The sequence below is a fragment of the Lathamus discolor genome, chromosome 1 (assembly GCF_037157495.1).
Source record: "Lathamus discolor isolate bLatDis1 chromosome 1, bLatDis1.hap1, whole genome shotgun sequence".
Lineage (NCBI taxonomy): Eukaryota > Metazoa > Chordata > Aves > Psittaciformes > Psittacidae > Lathamus > Lathamus discolor.
The window spans coordinates 53,660,190-53,681,757 of NC_088884.1; the positions used below are offsets into that span (position 1 = coordinate 53,660,190).

At 41.8% G+C, this 21,568-nt stretch overlaps 1 protein-coding gene across 3 annotated transcripts in view; it reads left to right on the plus strand.

Moving 5' to 3' along the window:
- The window catches only part of UTP20 (UTP20 small subunit processome component), a 63,405-nt gene that overhangs the window by 15,140 nt on the left and 26,697 nt on the right, over positions 1 to 21,568 (plus strand). For all 3 annotated transcript variants that reach the window (XM_065671479.1, XM_065671466.1, XM_065671471.1), the window contains exons 16-33: positions 452 to 602; positions 1,024 to 1,086; positions 1,418 to 1,576; positions 2,535 to 2,611; positions 3,467 to 3,546; positions 4,216 to 4,459; positions 5,328 to 5,531; positions 7,335 to 7,425; positions 8,730 to 8,815; positions 9,375 to 9,500; positions 10,049 to 10,215; positions 10,732 to 10,940; positions 13,942 to 14,085; positions 17,036 to 17,115; positions 17,894 to 18,120; positions 19,103 to 19,247; positions 19,691 to 19,778; positions 21,048 to 21,191. In XM_065671479.1, the coding sequence (XP_065527551.1) occupies positions 452 to 602; positions 1,024 to 1,086; positions 1,418 to 1,576; positions 2,535 to 2,611; positions 3,467 to 3,546; positions 4,216 to 4,459; positions 5,328 to 5,531; positions 7,335 to 7,425; positions 8,730 to 8,815; positions 9,375 to 9,500; positions 10,049 to 10,215; positions 10,732 to 10,940; positions 13,942 to 14,085; positions 17,036 to 17,115; positions 17,894 to 18,120; positions 19,103 to 19,247; positions 19,691 to 19,778; positions 21,048 to 21,191 (2,485 nt within the window). The remainder of the gene's footprint in view (positions 1 to 451; positions 603 to 1,023; positions 1,087 to 1,417; positions 1,577 to 2,534; positions 2,612 to 3,466; positions 3,547 to 4,215; positions 4,460 to 5,327; positions 5,532 to 7,334; positions 7,426 to 8,729; positions 8,816 to 9,374; positions 9,501 to 10,048; positions 10,216 to 10,731; positions 10,941 to 13,941; positions 14,086 to 17,035; positions 17,116 to 17,893; positions 18,121 to 19,102; positions 19,248 to 19,690; positions 19,779 to 21,047; positions 21,192 to 21,568) is intronic.

A 21,568-nucleotide genomic window follows, 5' to 3' on the forward strand; every position in this document is an offset into this window, starting at 1 on the left:
GGAGCTTCAGTTTAGTGTTTTTCTGACAGCTTTGGGCTTGGGCTGAAACCTGCCTAAAGCAAGGGATGGAAGTAGCAGAAGGAGGTTTCCTTGTGGGCAGGCAGGACTCCTCGTGTCTCACCTAGGCCTGGATTATTTTCTTTCAGTTGAAATTGATCACTGCCTGGGTACCTGGGGGAAGGCAGGTCCAGCCTGCTATCCTGAGCTTGACAAGCCTGATTAATACAAAGGAGGAATCTTATGCCTCTTGGGCTGTCATGGGTTATTGGGCTTTGAGGCAGCAAGCCAGCATGCTGGTGAAGTCTGACTTCACTGGCCTGCTGGTGCCAGCAGAGTCTGAAGTCATGTGAAATTTTCCCTTAATATTGTTACCATCGCTACTGCCTTATTTTCAAATATTTATATTGTTGCAGTGCTCTCTGTATGCTAATAAAACACTCTGTTGTTCTAGCACTTTCCCTTCAGACCCCTCTGCACTGCTGTTGGCTGATCTCTATTACACAAGGTTGGCATTCTGTGGTTGCCAGGTTCCTCTTTCCCAAGGGAACCTGATGGACTTGTTTGAGAAGTTGCATCCTAATATTTCCACTGGTGTTTCTAAGGTAATCTGCTTTTTTGAGCACATGCAAGATAATTTGTATTTTAACAATATAAGTAAACTGAGTTAAGTGATGAAGACTGAAAGGAGAAACATGAGATTGTGTAAAACTTTACTTCCGTGGTATCTGTTTAGGACTGCATCCATTTCTAAGAGGTTGCTGTGGGGCATGAGTTAACAGAGGTTAACTTTTAGACCTGCAAGGCTTGTCTCTTCCCTTGGGGTGAATCAGAGCAGCAGCCTAATGTATTCATTTTGAATTGCCTGCTGGACTACTGTACCTCATCTGTTTCTCAGATCTGGGAGGAACCTAGTGAAATCAGCCTTCTGTGCGAAACATTAACCTCTGTGTAGATGTGTATGTATCTGCATATGTAGCCTGCATTCTCCTGCATGCTTCTGACATATGTTTCCACTTTGGATAGGTCCGGCTATTGACTGTTCGAATTCTAAACCATTTTGAGAATCCACCTTCTACACAGATTGAGGTAGGGCTAAAACTTTTCATGCAGCATTTCAAAGCTATCTCTGTTTGATGTTGTGTGTTAACTGTTTTCCACTTTGCAGAAATAAACAATGTGTTTGGTAGAGGTTGTCCTCTGCTTTTGTGCTTTCACATTCCAGTTTTATCTGTTTGTCTCCTTGCCTTCTGATATTTTCTGATGTGTGAGTTTTGATGCCTAAGTGGTGGAACCAGAGCAAGTCTCTCGACTTTGTTCTTTGGTCCAAAAATGGCTGGGACTCCCTACAATTCTGTTGAAATACCTTTCAATGAGAAAAGGATACTCTTAATAAAATGCATGTCACTTGTGTGTTCAGGGTGACAGCGCAGTCAAACTCCAGACAGTATTTGCCATATTACTACAAGCAGAACTTGTGCCAGCAACAGTGAACGATTACAGAGAGAAGCTTCTCTATTTGAGGAAATTAAGATGTGATATAGTGCTGCCTGCAATACCAAGTGGATCTTTGCAGGAGGTAAGTAGTTAAAGTAAAAAAGCAGTTGTCTCATTCCTTTATTCCAAGAGAGCATTCTCTGCTCCATCACATGGATTGCAGAGCTTTTAATGAGCATTCATTAAAAAATCAATGAGCTCTCAAATTATGTTTTAGAATACTTAGTAGAGATCACAGCTGCCGTTGTGTTTAGGACTGTTGTGTTTTCTTGGATATTTAGTAGAACAACAGTAGTATCTTGATAAATGGCTCACAATCAGATTAATCGGGTTTTGACGTGAACTCCCATCGGCCGTTGCAGATCCTAGCTTCTGGATCTTGCTGCAGAATGAAAACCTTGTGCACCTGTGACTGTTGGATCTCCTCTGCCGCTGAGCTAAAGGGGACTTCACTTTCTGGATGTTGGAAGGGTCACAGTTTTACTAGTTAAATGATCGTGGATTTGGTGGGAGGATTTTTTTTATTACTGTTATTTTTCTGGCTGTTGCTGTACCTGTATAATTTTTTTACATTGACTTGTAAGTTCCTGTGAACAAGGGCTGTAGATCATCCTACTGCATGTAGGTGAGCAAGGAGCCTGTCTGGAGGCCATGCTCCTAGTCCTGATTCAGTGAAGACTCCTCAGGGCAAACTTTCATCTTTCTGAGGTCCCTAATGCTGCTATGGCAGCCCTGAAGTTTGAGAGGGAGGCAGGCAAGCCATATCATCTGTTGGGCTGAACTGGTTTTTGCACATTCACAGTGTGTAGGTATAGTGGCAGGATCTCAGTGCAGCTTACAGTAAAAGCTCTAGGTTTCCTTATACAGCTATGAGACAATGAGCGATGCAGTGTGTTACTTGCTTCATAACTTGTAGCACTTCTGAGAACTTCTTTGATCAACATCTCTTCTTTGAGAGAAAAAAAGGTTAGAGAAGATTGATTGGTCTTCAATATATGTTTTTTTACATCTCAATGAGATGGTATTGTGTGTCATTCTAGGTGCCTCTTCGATATTTACTAGGAATGCTTTATATTAACTTCAGCCCTCTGTGGGATCCTGTAATTGAACTCATAACGTGAGTATATGCAGTTGGATGCTGCAGTCTGTGGTTGTCTTACAGAACATTCTTTCCATTGTTTTGTGAACAGAAGCTTAGCTAAAAATGTCCGCTTTGAAGAGATTTGTCCAGGATAACCTTCATGTGAAATGTTCTGGAAAATAGTTGATCTCAAATCACAGTCTGTGTATACTGATAGTTTCTGATTTTTCTTAGTATTAAAGGGAATTCACAATGAATATAGTCAAATAGCACCAGAGTTTTCAAAGGTAGCAGGATTTGATTAGTGTTTCACAAATGCTTAAAGGAACAAGAAGTCCCTCTCAGTTAACTCTCTCTGACTTTTCTGCCCTTACTGGAAAACCTCTAAACCCTACTAACGTGCAGGGAAGACTTACCATGGTGACAGCTGAGCTAAATGTCGACCTCAGTGTCTGCTTTCAGCATAACTTTATCTTCTTTTTTCCCTCTGTTGTATGATTAACGAGGATCGGATTTTCTTCTTCAAACTAGAGAATTAATTAAAAAATGTTGAACTAGCTCTTTGAAGGATATGCCCATACTGATTCTTCCTTTAGTTCTAAATGATGTTACTTTACAGAAGTCAGTAGAAATCTTGAGAACATTTTTACTCAATTTAAGCTCATTTGAAGTCATAAGATACAACCAGATTATTTTAATAACAATTGCCATATGGGATACATGAGTAAAGGCAAGGAAGTGCTACATCTATATTGTGCAGATGTCCTCTCTTCAGACACCCACATTAAGGCAGTGATCAAAGCATACTTGTACTGGTGTACTAGATTGTACTAGTGATGCATGGCTTTTTTTATTTTCCTTTTAATTTCATGCTGTCTTACACTTCATTAGTTCTCATGCAAAGGAAATGGAGAATAAACAATTCTGGAAGGTTTTCTGTGAACATTTGGAGAGGGCTGCTACCTATGCTGGTAAGTCACATCTCCTAATCATTATTCTAACAGTAACACAGCTAACTGTGAGTGACATGACTCTTTTTTATGTGCCCCAAATTTATGTGTGATGGGGGAATTCAGGTTCTTGACTACCAGCATCATGTCTAGGGCAGGAAAAGAGAGATCTGGGAGAAAACTCTGTCTCCTTCTGTCCTAAACACCAAGGAGACAAAAAAGGTTCCTGCATTTCAGGAGGGAGTTGCAGGTTGTTGGAAGCCATGCAGCAGTTTTATCCCTGCGTAAGGTGACTGCCCAGACTGATCAGAAGCAATGACAAAACCTGCATAATTGGGCTGACCATCTTTCTGCTCCACAGATTGTGTGGAAGTCCTGCAAACAGTGTCTTTCTTGGATGTACTCTTGAGGTTTACATATGGGTGCATGGCATCTGTGATTTCATGATAGAGCCATGAGCACACAGCCATTTGTGGACTTCTCTGTTATTCAAGAAAACTGAGGTTAACTGAGGCTGTAAGGCACCCTAGAGTACTTTCTAAGCAGTGCAGATCTTTCAGGTCAGTGTTAAATACAGGTGTCTAAACAGTTACATGTCACCAAAAGTATTACTTTTGTAATGAGGGGCTGATCTCTTGCTACTGGCAATTATGAAGTAACCTGAAGAGCTTTTCTTCATCTGTTCTATAGAAATGGAGCTGCAGAATGAACTAGATGAACAGGAGGGAAGCATTGCTGAAACAGAAAGTGAGAAGATGCCAGAAGGAGGAGTGGGGGCTGTCTTCATGGAGCAGCTGTGGACTAGAACAGATTGCAGTGAGCGGCTGGACCACACAAACTTCCGTTTTCTATTATGGAAAGCACTGGATAAGTTTCCAGACAGAGTGGAGCCTAGGTCAAGGGAACTTTCCCCACTTCTTTTGAGATTTGTTAGGTAGGTAAGATTTATTTTTCAGTTGAGAGGACATTGCTTTCAGTTGTTGCTGAGCTTTAAAACTATGGCTATCCCATTATAGACTTTTATTTCCTGAGTGCATGGCTGGTGAGATGTCTGTTTCCAGTTAAGATAACCTTTTGATTGGAATGTATGTTCTGTTAGAAACATCACAGAAGAAGCAGGCTGAAATGAACTGGCAGTTTCTGCTGCTCAGTGTCTTATTTATTGACTTGCCTCTGTCACAGCCTCATTACTCCATTAGGAAGTGATTTCAGTGGGGAAAATACTGGGTTTGTTAGAGGCCAATTCAGTTTCCTGCCCTGGGAAGGGAGAGCTTGCATGTATGCACATATCAGATATCAGATAGTACAGATAGTATGATGCACACAGAGTAGGTCTGATCTCATAGCAAGGGAAGGTTTCTGATATTCATTTCCTGTAATTAGAAAATCTATGTTTTGCTTCCTTTCCTGGAAAAATTGAACCATGCTGTAGTAAGTTAGTTTCCTCACTTAGTATCACACTGCCATAATCATTGTTCATCTGCCCACCTGAGCAAACACAGTCCCCATGCACTCCACATAACATTACAAACCTCTAATATTTCAGTGATTCATGTCTCTCTTCTCTACACCAAATACCTCCAGTCTCCTTTACTGTATTTGGCCCACTGCCTTATATCCTGCAACTTCTAGGCATAAAAGCATACACTTGCTGAAATATACTTCTTTGGGAATTTTTAGCCATATAATATCCCAAGACACAGTGCCATTAATAATGAGAATAGGGTTTGGTTGTTCTTGCCCTAAAACCCTGAAAAATGCTGTGCTTTGTAATCCCTTCCTTTTTGTTTTTTTAAACACAGAAATGAGTACTACCCAGCAGATTCATTGGTGGCTCCATCTCAGGATCTCAGAAAGAGAACTAGTGATACAGTAGCAGCAAAAGAAATACCTGGTGAAGAGGTGAATGATGTTGCTATGGAGGAGGAGGAGGAAGAAGAAAAGGAAGAAGGGGAGCCAATTACTGTGGGACTACCAAAAAGGAAAACAAGAAGAGCTGCTGCTAAGTAAGTATTTTTAGTTTTCTCTTGCTAGTGCTTTCACAGAAAGGCAGATTCAGCAACTCGTATTGAGATAAAAGCTATGTTTTTATATATTCCTTTTCCTTCTTTGGCTTTCACTTCGTTAGTTTTCAGTGGACTATAAGCACCTTAAAGTCAGAAACTCTGCCTGCACAGTATTAGATATCCAAAGACCCTGCCTAGGCTTTATCATTATCTCATTACCTGCTGACAGTCTGTGGTTTATGTTACTTTAAGCTGAAATTATGTGGTATTTTGAAGTTTTTGGAGGCTATTGTATCTGCATTCCCTTGGCTTCTCTGTGTGTATCTGTTGGTCTTTTAAAACCATAGGTATTGCCAAACACTGAAAAATAAGACTGTTCATACTGGGATTCTGCTATTGCCTGCCTGTTATCAGTCTTGGTCCTGGTTAGGATTTTTTGTCCTTAAGGACAAAGACGTTTTTTAGGTGGTGTTTTTTTAGACTGAAGCTACATGCTGTTATAATGTCATTGCAGTGCTGAATACATGGAGAAAGTGACTCTTTGCATGAAGTCTCTTTGTCTAATCTTTTTACCCCGATGACCTCTGTCAAATGTCCATTACAAATACACCAGAAGGGTTTGTATTTTGCCACTTTTTCTGGAAAGGATGGGCCTTGTAATGACAGAGAACTTTAAAATGTCACCTTACATGTTGGAACACATTTGATATATGATCTGAATTGTCATTTAATCCCAGGTATTTTATAGGTGTTTCATTTTATTCTCAGATTCTGGCTTGTAACTGAGCAAATGAGCAGCAATTCAAACACAGTGACAGTCCAAGATCTATGTTTTGGTTTGTTTCTTTTTTCAGCCTTCATCTCAAAATGTCCATGTACTTAAGTGGAAATGTTAGTGCTGGTAGCAGTAACAAAGGCATGAAAGATTTACTGGAGGTGTATTATTGAGTTCTGGAGTGACCTCCCTTCATCTTTGCTCTGCACAGTTCATACAGTCAGACTTGTGCTGCAGTAGGAGAGCCCTTGGCCGCAAGGGCTGGCTGAGGCAGCAGGAGGACCCACGCCTGCCCCAGGCTCAGGGTGGAATTTTCAGAAGGTGTTCTACTTGTCCTTTGGCTGAGCCCTGTCATGGACCAGAGTGGCCCAGCCGAAGTGTCAGGAGAGTTCAGTGTAAACTGCCAGAGGGTGCAACTGTATGCAGAAAGTCTCTAATAGCCCCACAGCGCATCTGGTAGAGATCTCACACCTTCCTTATCTAGGTCGTCTCTCTCTGCTCCCACATAGTGGAGGTGGAGCAGATGTGGGGTGACACAGCCACTTCTAGAAGAGCTGACTGCCGTCTGCGCTTGCCTGGTGTAAGTTCAGCACAGTCTTTTGCTAAATGCAGCCTTTCATATTGATAGGAGCAAAATGACCGCCAGTTAAGGACGAGCAAATAAATAAAGAGGTAAATTCACCTGTTGGTGTTCCAGGCTGGTCTGGCAGAGAGAAGCAAGCTGCATTCTGATTGATTGTATTCCTTTGACATCAGAAGCTGAGCCCATCTAGTGCTGCTGAGGAAATGGCCCTCTCTATGCCATTAAATTATGTCTGGAAGGAGGCGCTTAGGAGAGGGAAGAGGATACCTCTTGCTGTGTGTCTGAAATGGAGGCATGTAGACTAGGGATCCTCTTGTGTTGTGCTGGCTTTGGGTCGTTGGGTTTTTCTTCTTTCTTGTTAATTTTAATGAAACTTCCCAAATTGCTTATAATGATGCAGGATTATGTCTTCTGGTCATTTTAAACAAAATGTTTTCTTTTACAGGCAACTAATAGCCCACTTACAAGTTTTCTCTAAATTCTCAAATCCTCGTGCATTATATCTGGAACAGAAGTTGAATGCATTATATACCCAGGTGATGCTTGCCTATATTCTTAGTAAAATACTGAACAGATGTGTACAAAATAGTGTGTGAAGAACAGCCTGATGTAAGAGAGATTACTTCATCATTTACTGTTTGCCATTTGTGTCTTAACATATGTATTTTCATGTCTGGTGTGTCCATCTGGCATAGGGGCATCATGGTGAAGTGACCTTTGATTTTGGCCTGTGCTGTTTGGTGGCAGATTGAAGAACTGATAGGGGTGCTACCTGGGGAGATGATTTGCATGTCTTAGTGTCTAGGTTATGAGGAGTAATCTTTAAGAGCGGGCAAATCTCAATGAGACTTTCCGTATCAAATCCTAAGAGTATTTTGTGTTTGTCACAGGAAAGAAATATGGATGTCTTTGGGTGGTTTGAGTAGTATGGTTTTTAATCCAGTCTTCCCAGGTAACACAACTGGTAACTGGTTTGGAAGTTGAAAATTCAGGCTGACAGTCCAAACAACAATTCATAGAATCATAGAATAGTTAGAGTTGGAAAGGACCTTAGGATCATCTAGTTCCAACCCCCCTGCCATGGGCAGGGACACCTCACACTAAACCATGTCACCCAAGGCTCTGCCCAGCCTGGCCCTGAACACTGCCAGGGATGGAGCACTCACAACCTCCCTGGGCAACCCATTCCAGTGCCTCACCACCCTTACAGTAAAGAATTTCTTCCTTATATCCATTCTAAACTTCCCCTGTTTAAGTTTTAACTCGTTACCCCTTGTCCTATCACTGCAGTCCGTAAAGAAGGGTCCCTTTCCATCATCCTTACAGCCCCCCTTCAGATACTGGAAGGCTGCTATGAGGTCCCCACGCAGCCTTCTCTTCTCCAGGCTGAACAGCCCCAGCTTTCTCAGCCTGTCTTCATACGGGAGGTGCTCCAGCCCCTGATCATCCTCGTGGCCCTTCTCTGGACTTGTTCCAGCAGTTCCATGTCCTTTTTATGTTGAGGACACCAGAACTGTACACAATGCTCCAAGTGAGGTCTCACGAGAGCAGAGCAGAGGGGCAGGATCACCTCCTTCGACCTTCTTGTGAAAAAATGAATGTTACAACTATCCTATGTACATGGTGTGTGTGCGTATGTAAGAACTACCAGCAACCGTGTGCACTTTTTTTGGGTGACAGTTGTGTATTTGCTTCTTGGCTTTATACTGGCAACACACACATTCCGTTTCCATTTTAAGTTAGTCCAAAACCTGTTTGAGCTCTGGGTTGTTTCACTGTTTTCAGTAAGCACTTCTCTCTTCTAGATAGGGACTTATTTTCTTTCTTTTGTCATTTGCAGTTACTGTCCCATCAAGACCAGAATGTACAGAGAATAGCTCTTGATTGTATAATGACGTACAAGCATCCTCATCTACTGCCGTACAGGTAAAAGCTTTATATTATTTTAGCATTGGTGAATGAGCTTCCTGTCATACCAGAAGCCTGCTCGGGGTCAGTTCCCTCAAAGAGAGAATTGTATTTGTTGAAAATAAATGAATAAATTTTAATTTTAGCCATCTGTATATTTCCTATCTGTAACAGGAAATAAGGTCTTGAGGTTGGTCAGTGTCTCTTTTTTGTTTACAGGAAAATGGCAACACTTTCATTCTGTCCCAGAATAGTGTGTGCTTAGTAGTTGCATTATTTTCAAAGATGTCTTTGTACTGGTGATACATAACCATGCAAAGAAAGTGGCAGCATAAAACTGTAGTTTGTGATTGAATAATCTCTTCAGAATGTGTCCAGAAGGTAATTTCCTAAAGAAGTGGTTTGAACTTGCTGCCTTTTAAATATTATTTTTTTTTATTAAAGAGTGGGAACATAGTACTTTAGTATTTTATATACAGCATAGATTAGATAAGTAGGCAATTAGATATAGATGTGTATGTATTTCTGTTTATTTTTATAACCCTATCTGCCTTCAAATAATGTTTTTTACTTTCAGAGAGAATTTGCAAAGGCTGCTTGAGGACAAGAGTTTTAAGGAAGAAATAGTCCATTTCAGTATTTCTGAGGAGACTGCTGTTGTAAAAATGGAGCATCGACCAGATCTCATCCCTGTGCTTATGAGGTGCGTCGTGGAGTGAGGATTTAAGTTTCATGTCAAAGTACCATAAGCAGAGATGTAATGCTACTGCTTCTCATTTTAAACAGTTGAGATAAACCTATGGTTAATGGTATAGTTTGACAACTTAGTTTGTGATGTGCAGTAGGGCTTCTTCATTAACACATTTATGTAGTGCATTATGCAGATGGCGTTTTCTTTAAAACCAGCTTTTTGTTAAGTACTATTTCTGTTAAGGCTTACAGAGAACTGTGAGAATATTTCAGTTGACTGAGTATTGCCTCTTATTTTAAAGATAAGTGATGCAAGTTCTTGTGCAGATAACTTGTTTTGTACCTGTAGTCTCCAGCAAAGCTTCCGCTGCAGTAGTAGAAGCAGATCTTTCACTGAGATGGGCAATGTGTATTAACTCAGTGGAGACCCTGAAGGGAGGACCTCCACTCAGCTTGTGTTCACTAAAGAATATTTTTAAATAGAGTTTCTCCTGCAGAACAAGAGGCTAGGAAACAGATGGCTTGCTGAAAGCTAATGCAACCTCTTTTTGGCTCTTGAAGAATTCTCTATGGCAGAATGAGAAACAAAACAGGAAGCAAGACACAGGGCAAGTCTTCGGCGGGCACTCGCATGTCAATTGTTCTGCGATTTCTTGCTGGCTCACTGCCAGAAGAGATACGGATGTTCTTGGATCTACTCTTTGAAGCTGTGAAGCAATTCAGTGATGGTAGGTTTGGGCAGTAGAACCTGGGATATGGTGCTTTCTGGCCTGTAGAGATGTAGGAGCATATATACTGTTATGTGCTTCAGTTTGTCTCTAACAGTGCCTTGGAAGGACGAAAAGATGAAAGTAAACTTTTAATATGGATGGGGATTTCCCTGAGTTTTTCCTTACAAAACAGGATTGCTCTGTTCTACGCGTCCAAGGTCAGAAAACTTAACGACTTGCTACAGCTGTACAAGTAAGTTGTAGCAGGTGAGGAATGAGCAATCACTGGCATCATAGGTTAGCCTGCATATGGTGGCTATAAACAGAGGTTGTAAAGTGTTCTGATACTGTAGCAGTGTGAGTCTGAGTGTCACAGAGAGATGGAGACCCAAAGTTGTGCTTATTTAAAAAACAGAATGTGAGGATCTGTAATTTAGGGCTGGATTATGCTATTTTTCATTGAAAATTATTTTCGGTAGTAGGTATCTTCATGGTACTTCTCTAGATAAGTTGCTGTCCCTTTGCTTATCACAGGGCCTTGCCAGACTGCAGTGCTTCGAAGTATGTCGGAGCTGGATTTAGCTAAAGTCCTGCCTCTTGGGCGTCAACATAGCCTCTTCAATGGTCTCGAAGTTGTGTTGAAAAACATGGGACATTTGATCCATCAGTATCTGCCTGAAATTCTACAGATTCTGCTGTGCATGACAGCTGTGGTATCCTGCATCCTTCAGCAAAGAGAAAAGGTACAAAGTACGCAAATGATGAAAAAAAAAAAGTGTAAATTAAATTATTTTCTCTCCTCTGCTTAGCTTGCACATGTACACACACCTTTACTGGCTCAGGTAAAGATAAGTTTAATGCCAGCATGGAGTGAAGCTTTGCCAGTTAGATGTCTGTCAAAAGAGGGGCTCCTGATATTTATCTGAACGTGCAACAGGGCTCAGGCAGTGCAGGTGGAGTGAATGTATTTAGAAAGCTGCTTTGGACTGCATTTTTGAGTTACTGAAGAGAGAGTTGGAAGTGATCTCTACGTATTGCTACCTGCCTGCTCTGTGGAGAGATGGGCATGAGGGACAGCTAAATGATTTGTTGTAAGGATGTGACAAGATCTTATGGCAGGAAGTTGAAATTGTTCTCAAAGGGGTAGTTTCTTGGCTGCAAGGATAAAGCATTTAAACAGGGGAAGGAGAGGATTTAAAGTTCCTTACCTGGGGACTTTAGATCAAAACTTGGTTTTGAGATGTTTTGTGGCAGTGCTAGACTCAAGGATGATCACAGTGATTATCTGCAGTGGTTGTCTCTTGTGGTACGCAGGGAGAATATGGCTACCAGCCATGCTTTCAGCACTTCAGAAGTGTGTCCAGCTCTGTATCAGGAGTAGTCATTCTGATCCAGTGTCACACTCTGGGTCTCAGCCAGGGATCTGTAGAGCACTGTGAATGTTTTTTCCCTTGCAGTGCAATGGCTGTACATGCAGAAGGGTCAGGTGAGAAAAACATTCTGTTAAAGATTGGCTGCACCTAAAGGTGGGGCATGTTGGCTCCTGCTGCACAGGAGAGCAGTCCAGAGGTCCCTTGGCTCTAGCCCAGCTAGCTCAGGGGGTCTGTTGCAGCTGTTGGGAAACTATGACATTGAGCCAGGCTTTTCTGTCTTTCTGAAACTAGAGCTTTGGCAGGCTTCAGTCCAAATAGGAAAAGGAAAGCTCGAGTCAGGTCTGGTGCAGAGTCTGATCATACTTTAGGTGTGAAACAAGCAAACTGCACAGTCATCATCATCACTGTGGTGTTGAATTATGAGATGATAGACTTGAGCAAGTGGTGTGTTGAAAGGAATTATGTGATGATAGACTGAGCAGGTGGTGTTAGGTAATGAATGTTTTGTCACCATGCTCGTGTGTTCTTGCCAAGACTCATCTGTGAGCATCCGAGGTTAGAATTTGCCTTGAAAATGGTCCATCAGACAAAGCAAGCCCTTGCAGTCAGATGGCATCCAAGGTCCCATAGCTGCCTGCAGGCTGCACATACATAACTGTCTTCACTTATGAAGGGCATGAGCAAATTTTAGGACAGCAGCATTCCACAGTCTGACTTAAGCATTGGATTGCATGTGGCTACATGTTTTAGACTGAGAAAGGAGTTTTAAAAGCTGCTTCATTCATTGATGGGTTAGTCACATTTTGCCAGGGTTACTCCAGTAATCCTGTCAACATGTAACATGCAGAGTGACAGTCCGTCATTTGTCTGGACTTAATTTAACACTTCATTAGCCCATGAGATACTAAAAGCTCAGGAAGAGTGTGAAAAATCTGTTTATCTTGGCTAATGATTAGAAGACATTCATGGATTTTGAGAGTAATTTATTGCAGGCTGATACTGCCTGGAGAGTTAAACATCAACTTCAGCCATTTAAAGACAAGTTATTAATTTACGATTTCCTACTGGTTGTGTTCAGTATCGAGTTTGTTTGTCCTCTCAAAGACGATCTCAGAGGACTACTGTTAATGGTGATTGAACAGTGGGGGACCTAAAATTATTTCGCTTAGGGGTCACCATTAGGAATAGCAGCCTGGTTTGTGCTTTCTTTGTCCCTTCAGGCAGCTCATTTGCTGCCTGGAAGCTGATTGCATGCTGTTAGTACACATTCAGCACAGCTTGGGAGGTCCTAGGCAAGAGCGCATTTGGTTTCTTTTCCACTATCTCCTCTTTTTACCTGGGGTTCAAAGGGATTATAAGAGTGTACTGCATGGTAAAAGGTAGTGTCTTCAGAAGTCCAGAGCATATATCAAATAAAAAAATTATGATGTCTTTTAGTGAGGCTTTGACACAAAGCTGCTTCTTAAAATAAGAGGTACAAGTGTTTATTCTGTGTGGTGAATCTTGATGTGTACTGGTAACCCTGAGGAACCCAAGACACCCAAGACATAACTTCAGTCTTGGACTGTGACCTTTATTTGCTCTGACACGGCTCTCTTGCTTCTGAGACAGAAGTTCAGTACCTCGACACTGTGGAGCTGCCTCATGTATTTGTGCTGAGCTGCATTGCACAGTAAGGAAACCGTTTAGGTTACTCAAGTCAATACTCTTCTCAGGGAGAAGAGGGAGAAGGCAGCAATGCGTGAATAACCTCATAATTAGCTGTGTGGCAGATTTCCTTACTGAAATGTTTTCCCCAAGAAAGTCTATGGAATGTAACTACTGACTGGGTACAGGAAGCATCCTCCTGTAACCAAATGCTATACTCCTCCCCATAGTGTTGGAGAAGGTGATTCATGTTCTTGCCTTCCTTATTCCTTCCCCTTCTCTTTGTCTGTTGATTTCTTTTCTTTCCAGTAGATCTCAGTGTCCAAAGTACCGTTTTGCTTTCAAGAGCTGATCTGGGTCCTTTCCTGTGTAGAACGGAATTATTTGTCAGGGCTGGAAATGTAAGTGTGGTGTAGCTTTCTGCATTTTGTCCAGAGAGGGCAGATGCTACTTCAGACTTGTCATCATGGATTTTGATGGGCTGAAGGAGTCATGTGTAACTGACTCCATGCAGGAACAGGCAACTCTTACTAATATTTAGGTCCATGAGAGTAGATTACTACTGTGAGCAAGTTACAGTAGGAGACAGAAGATTGTGATAGTTCCAGCAAAAGTTTTATCTGTGGTCAGTGAATTGCTGTATTTAATTTCAGAGCAAGTAGTTAATAGTTGTTCTGCGAAGGTCTTACTGTTCGGTTGGTTGGTTTGTTTCGTTTTTTTACAGGTCCAACCTAGGTTGATTAATCCACTGAAGAATTTGAGACGTCTTGGTCTCAAGCTTGTGGTGGAGTTTTTTTCTGATCGGGAGACTTACAGCTTTAGTGTGGAAGAGATCAATGCAGTTTTCCATGCAGTCGTATGGCCTCAGGTAAGTATTCCTTATTCTTCCAGACAACTTGTATGTAGCATGTACTGGAGTTCATCATGTCAGCTATGTCTGTCATAAGGTTAGATACAGCCTCAGATAGATTCTGGCGTTCTGATGTGTATGTGCAAGGCCAGTTTCTTGGCTCGTGTCTGGTTAGTCCTGGAATAATCAAGTCACAGGCTAAAGTACAAATTAATTCATCTGAATAAAATGGATGTCATTTCTTTGTTCTTAACCACAGAAGCAGACTTCTTGCCTGGATGCTTCAGGGAAGCAAAATAATACTTGTCACTTCTGGGTGCACTTTGCTACTTTTCTGTGTGCCAGTTATTTGGCCTGTGGTAGAGGACTGGTAGAAGCAAATGCTGCTGCAGCAAAGGAGGGACCCATCGGGGTCTGTCAGTGGGCTGTGTGCTCTTTTGCCTGCCTGCTGGGAGTCCCCTGTGAGCACAGAGACAAAGCACAGAATTGTGGCTGTCATCAGAGAAATTTAGATCACCTCTGAGCTGGGAAAATGCACTAGTGTGAGAGGAAGAGAAAACACAGTGTTTAAAATGGAATTGTGCTGGCTGTCTCAGTGGACTGGGCTCTGAGGTTATCAGGGAATGCCTGTACTAGGTGCTGGGTTGTCTGCTCTAAAAAGAGTCCTCTTCACCCACAGGGTAGCTGAGTAAGATGGGTTGACTCCAGCAGAGCTGTTCTGCTGAGGTTTTGGGGGTATCTAAATGTCCTACTTCTTTGCAGCAGAAAAGCCTGTCAAAGAGCACCAGGAGTAACTGCTATGCTCTGTGAAACCTCAGATCTGCTTCTGTAGACATTGTGTTTGTTTACATCTACCCTGCTTCTCTGCTCTATGAGTAACAATATGTGATGTGTAGTATGTGTGTGTGGGCAAATAGTAGACAAAAGAGCTTCAGGCATGCATATAGCTCTGTATTTCACTGAGCTGAGTTTGGTGCTCCTGGTTTGTCCATTTAGTCTTGTCCTGGTTTCAGATAGGATAGTTAATTTTCTTCCTAGTAGCTGGTACAGTGTTGTGGTTTGGATTTAGTATGAGAATAATGTTGATAACATGCCGGTGTTGCAAAATTGTGCTTACTCTTAAGTCTAGGACTTTTCAGTCTGTTATGCTCTGCCAGTGAGGAGGGGCATAAGAAGGTGGGAGGGAGCATAGCCAGGACAGCTGACCCAAACAAACTAGGCAAAAGGATATTCCATACCACAGCACATCATGCCCAGTATAGCAACTGGGGGGAGCTGGGCAGGAGGGGCCAGTAGTGCTTCTGATGGGATGGGCATCCATCAGCAAGTGATGAGCAATTGTATTGTGCATCACTTGTTTTTCTTTAGATTTAATTCTTCTTTCTGTTATCTCCTTTTTCATTACATTACCAGTAGTAATAGTATTGTATTTTACTTTATCTCAGTTATTAAAACTGTTCTTACCTCAACCCATGGGTTTTACCCTTTTCCAATTCTCCTCCCCATCCCACCAGCTGGGAGTGAGCAAGTGGCTGTATGGTACTTAGTTGCTGGTTGGGGTTAAACCATGACAGTTCTTTTCAAGGCCAGGGTGCCACATGAGCAAAGCAGTGAACATTTACTGCAGTCCCAGAGCAGTACAGGCTTTAAGTCAGCAATGCAGTTAGTGCTTTTGTGGAGTATTGTGTTTGGAAACACTGAGTAAATCTGAACAAGATGTAAAATTGTTACTAGATAGTTAGAATTCCTGTTGTCCTTACAGATGTCAGGAAGACATAGCTGGTTTTGGAGCTTGGAGGGTAGTGTGATACAGAAGCTCCATCTAGAGGGAGTCTCCTCTAGGGAAATCTATGAAGATACGATTTTGGGAGAAGAATTGTTTGGCTTGTGTGCTTTCCTTTTTTAAAACTACGGAACTGAGATGTATAGAAACTCATGGAGAGCGCAGATTGTTTTAAGCCTGTTGTACTTGGAACTGGAGTTTTCTGCTTTTCATATCCCAGGAGTTTGCTGCACAGTCTTGATATTATCTTGCACAGCAGCATTGCTGCAGGTTTGGATTAACAGTTTACTCCTCATTGTACATTATTCAGAAAAGCTCTGTTTTATGCAGAATGATAACATTACCAGCCTCTTGGGGCAGGAGAAGAAGCTTTCTAAGACCTTGGTTGGCTATGATGGTCAGACCTGCCATCTTTTCTGTTATGCTCAGGTCCTGAGCCCAGATGGAGCTAGTCCAAACCGTGCATGCACCATCCTGGCTATTGCCCTTGAATGCACTGGAGCTTCCTCTGCCTGTATGCTCGCTAACAGTGCCCTACTCACACTCCAGCTGTGATCAGGGTAGAAAACCAGCTGTGTGACTTGCATGCAGTCTCTTGGGTTGCAGAGTGGCAAAGACCTGCCACTAGGTTTCTTTTACCTGTATCCAGTCATGTGAAAGAGCAGCCGCTACTGTGTAGGGCTTAGGCTAGGCAGCTCTTAGGTGTGGTTGTTTAGGGAACAGAACCCTGTTAGGAGATCCCATTCCTGGGATGTGGTGGAGTGCTTGAGCCTCTCCCTGGACAGAGGGGGTGCTCTTATAGAAGCGAGATGGTGGAGGCATAGAGCACATGCTGCAATGGCATGTGCTGCGGCCAGGGCATAGGAATGATGGGATAAGTGAGTCTTGGGTGTTGCAGTTGAGATCTCGTAGGTCTGGGAGAAGTTGCTAGGTCTTTGCAGCAAATATGAGGCTCCATGGGGAGCCAGTTTCGAAGGGAGGACAAAAGTGGTAGCTGGAATAGTGTATATATAGGAGTAAGATAATCTAAGAATGATTCCACAAATATTGAGGAAGCTGGAAAAAATTATGATGAAATTACTTTCTAAAAAAAGGTAAACTGTAGGTTACAGTGAGGTCTTTGTTAGAGGTGAGGGATTTAAGTAACCTCATGTTGCATTGGTATCTGATTTTTATCTCCTTTAGGTCTGCAGATTGGCTTCAGAGAGTCAGTATTCTCCAACTTTTCTGCTCAAACTCATTCATACCTGGAGTAAGAATCCCAGGTAAGTGTTCTCCTTGCAAAGAAGTATAAGTACTTCTGTGTACACAAAATTCAAGGAAAAAAGGCATGCTAACAGATTATGAAAAATTGTGTCAAAACTCATATTATCTTTTTCTATTAGACTGTTATGCTTTTGAAGGCAGTCCAAATGCAGTTGGGAAGCTTTCTAATTTATGCAATTACTCGCTTTTTAGTAGGCTGTTTTTCCCATATGTTAGCAACTAAACACACATGTAGCCCAAACCATGCTGACAGGGGAGAAGGGCTGCCTTCTTAGAATATGTCTGCATTTTGATCTATGACTTCTTAGTCCTGGGAGGTGGGAAGTCAGTTTCATAACACATAATTTCCTTAATGTTTTTTGAATCCTTATTTTTTTCTTTATTATGAAAGAATATCGGCAGGTTCAGCGTGGGATCTGTGACTGAGACTGCAGGTTGTAGAAGAGGGATTTTTTTATATGGAGGCAGAAATTCTAACTCAGCTGGCTTGAGTGATTTTTGCCTCTTCCACAGACTCACTACTTTTCCTTTGCCTCAAGTATCCAGTATCTGGTTTAAGACAGATCATTTGCAGGCATGAACTTATATACAAACTTCTGTAAATAAGTGGTATTGGATCATTAGATTAGGAGCAGACTAACAGGATACTTGGTCAAAACATCTGTGGAGAAAGGGTTATGCTTAGATGATGCTATCTTGAAGGAGGAAAAGGGACTTGACTTCTGAGCCTCCATTCATTCTATTTACCCAACCTCTTTTTTATAATCTTTCTCTCAGGTATTTCCCCTTGCTGGCCAAGCAGCAGCCAGATCACCCAGAGTGTGATATACTGACAAATGTGTTTGCTGTGCTGTCAGCCAAGAATCTGTCTGAGGCCACATCCAATCTTGTGATGGACATAGCTGACAGTCTTCTCAACAGCCCAGATTTTGAACCCACGGAGCAGGTTTCCAGTTTGAGCGTAACTGACTGTGCTGTCACAGTCACTGGAGACATGACAGAAGGTACGCCTGCGAAATAGTTTTGAGGGGCACGTTGGGTGCTTTGGATGGAGGTGTTAGATTATGATGAGGTGGTCTTTTCAGTGGCTGGGAATACCAGGGAAGGAGACCTCCCAGTGGGGATGGAATTGGCAATGTACAAATTTGTCTTGGCACTCTCAAAAACTGTAAAGTACTGCTTCTCTAGTGACTGGTGAAATCCACATTTGAGCATCAGGGTCCTGAGCATGGAGCAGTTCTTTTTGAAGGATAAAAATGTTTATGGTGTTGACCTGTTTTGTCTGTAAAGCTTTGACTGATGCGATAACTTCAGGAACTCCATTGCTGACTTAACTCTGAGCCTAACATCAAGTTTTATACAATGGCCCCCCTCCCTATATGTGCATGGTCATGTATCACTTTGATGTTCAGTCTGTGCTTCCTGACAAGAAAGACCTGTCATTGATTCCTTTTATCTTTGAGTGGTAGTAGACAGGAAGGGTGATGTGGTGTGTTTGATGCTGTGGAGCCATCTTTCACCTGTAACACTCAAAGGTAGTGGGAAGATCACTTGATTGCTGTGCCCTTGTTATGGCAGCTTTATTTGTCCAAGAGGTCAGTGGTAGAATAGAGAAAGCTACACCTAAAAAATGTTCCAGCCGTTTTAGGAAATGGTAACTACCTTTGAGGAATATCCTTGGTACCTTTTGATAAGCCCAAATTTACTGGGGCTATTACTGAAATCTGCAAGGAGAGCTTTTATTGTCTGTGTATGCTTTCTTTGGTTCCAGCTCAGACGTGTTAGGCTTTGTCTCAGCAAGTGCTGGTGCGTATTCCCAGCATCCTGCTGCCCTGCACATTCGTAGCTGCCACTGATTTTCTTTCTTTCACTGATGAAAGAAAGAAACCTCCTTTATGTTTCTCCCTTTGTTTCTTTAGGGCTGGATCTCCCTTCTGTTGCTTGCAGCACAGAGTTGGGTGTTGCTAACTGTTGTATCTCTTACAGAGACCCTCACCCTAGGTTGCCGCTTGGTTATGCCTCATGTTCCTGCCATACTTCAGTACTTCAGCAAAACAATGTTGAATATGGAGAAGGTGAAAAAGAAGAAGTATAGAGCTCAAGTCAGCAAAGAGCTGAGTATACTTTCTAAGTAAGTGACTTTTTAGAGCTCAAAACAATTAAAATGTTGGAAGGTGGGAGGAAGAGACAGGCTTTTCATAGTAGGTTCCAAATCAAAACACATTATGTCTCAAACTATTTAAATTTAGAACAATTGAAAGTACCTGGATCTGTCATTGACCTTGCAAGTTGCTGCGGACTGGGGCAAAAAGTTTTCAGAAATTGATTCTAGCTGTTTCTGTTGCTGGTACTCAGAATCAATGCCTCGGGGGTAGGAAGAGGTACAGAAATGCCTTTTGTTCCATAGGCATCTGGAACTAAATACTTTGGCTGATTTTGGTGTGAACGCTCTATTTGCCTGGATGGGCTGACAAAGCCCTGTGATACGGCACTAGCGCTGGCTCAGGAGTTCTTTGCTCTAGACTGGTGATTGGATTGATGTAAGATAGTAAATTGCCTTGTCTCATTGTACAGGATCAGCAAATTTATACAAGAAAAGAGTCAGAATTCAATGCTTGTGAGCCTTCTCCTCCCTTTCCTTTATCAGAGTAACATGGAGCAGGTAGGTAGAAATTACTTTTTCCCCCTATTCAACATATGGGTTCTTTTTTTAATAAAGTATGTTTGTTTAAGATGCTGTTTCTTATGATTAGCCTGAAATCAAGTCTTCATGTGTTTGTAGCCTGCTCAGAATGCTATGCCATTGTGTGTTGATGGGTACGAGTCATTGAATACTTTCCAGGAATGCCAGTGCCAAGGCTGACTCTGTTCCCCCTTTTCATGGGGAAGGTCTGCAGAATTTTTTATACCATATTTACCTCTTTTACCACTGTAGTTCAGATTCCTTACAATGTTCTTCACTGTGGATTTTATGCACCCCAAAGCCACAGCATCTGGACAGCAATATGAATGCATATGATTGAATATGTGTGTAGTACATGCTGTGTAATGGCCAGTGCTACACTGTCTGTTGCAGGATGAAAGGCAAACGTACAGTATTATTTGTGTCCCTGCCCATGGCAGGGGGTTGGAACTAGATGATCTTAAGGTCCTTTCCAACCCTAACTGTTCTATAATTCTATGATTATTAACGTGCTCCCATATCTCCTGCTTCCATTTTGTTCTCCTTCCACTTTTAAGGAATCTTATCTGTAGGTACAGAAGTGTGCCTCGGAACTGAAACTTCCCTAAAAGCCTAAATTCCTCAGGCACAGAAAGCATGTGCTGCAGTTGAAGGAAGCAGAGCTCTTCATTGCTTAGGCTTTTGTAAACTATTAAGTAAATCAAACACCGAGGGTATTGGTAGACTATTTTGTCTGTTTCCCTCACTGCCAAACCTTGTTTTCGGAACTACAATCCTATCAGCAATGAATGAATCTGTTGTTCATTCAGCTCAATTGCCTGAATCCTTGGATCAAGGTTTTGTTTCTCTTAAAAGACATGCAGTTGCTCAATGAGAGATTTTAGGCTTGCAGAAAGAACTGCTAGGCAGAAACCTGTAGCTTCTACTTTGCAAGTGGTCATTTAATTGTTCACAGAGGATTCTTGGTTTTTCAATCTCTGACTTACTAGGGGACCACATATGATTTCCATTCAGGGAGATCATACAAGTATATGATGCTGTTAATGTTTGCTTCACAGGCTGAAGAAAGACGACTTTTTAAAGCTGTTAGTTCTCCTGATCTTTGAGTCATTTGAGGAAAGACACACAAAAGAAGTGTTCATCATGATGGCACTTCTCTCCAACACTGTTGTGTCTAATTGAAAGGTTGCAAGTGCTTCTGAGAGATTCCATGATTGCATTGAGTGTGTCCTTATCCGTCTCTTTCAGAGTACAGAGATTGACATTCTGGAGACAGTACAGAACTTGCTGCAGCACTGCTCAAACCCTGCAAGCTTTCTTAAACCACTGGCAAAGCTTTTTTCTGTCATTCAGAACAAACTGTCTCGACATAAGTTGTGCTTGGTATTTCAGGTATTGCATTTTTACGTGTCTTTCTGTGCTTTTTTTCACTTGTTCTAAGCAATCAAGAACAAAGTAAGTAGCAGTGTTTTGTCTTTGTTGCACATGAGCTTAAAAACCTTTTTAATCTACATTGTCTCTCAAGTAGCAGAATTGTATATAATAGAAATTAATGAGCTGCACAAAAATTTGCAAAAGTTTTGGCTTAAGCCTGCTTGACGTGAGCATCACCAGGGTTCTTTTGTGTAAGAGAAGAGAAATAAAGCACAATTCCTTTGTAAAAAAAATGCTGTATTTTATGAAATAAGAATGGATTTCAGCATCCTGAAGGTAATTTTTATTTGTATTCTTCTCTCACAGATTTGTAGCAGTCAGGCTGTTTTGAACTT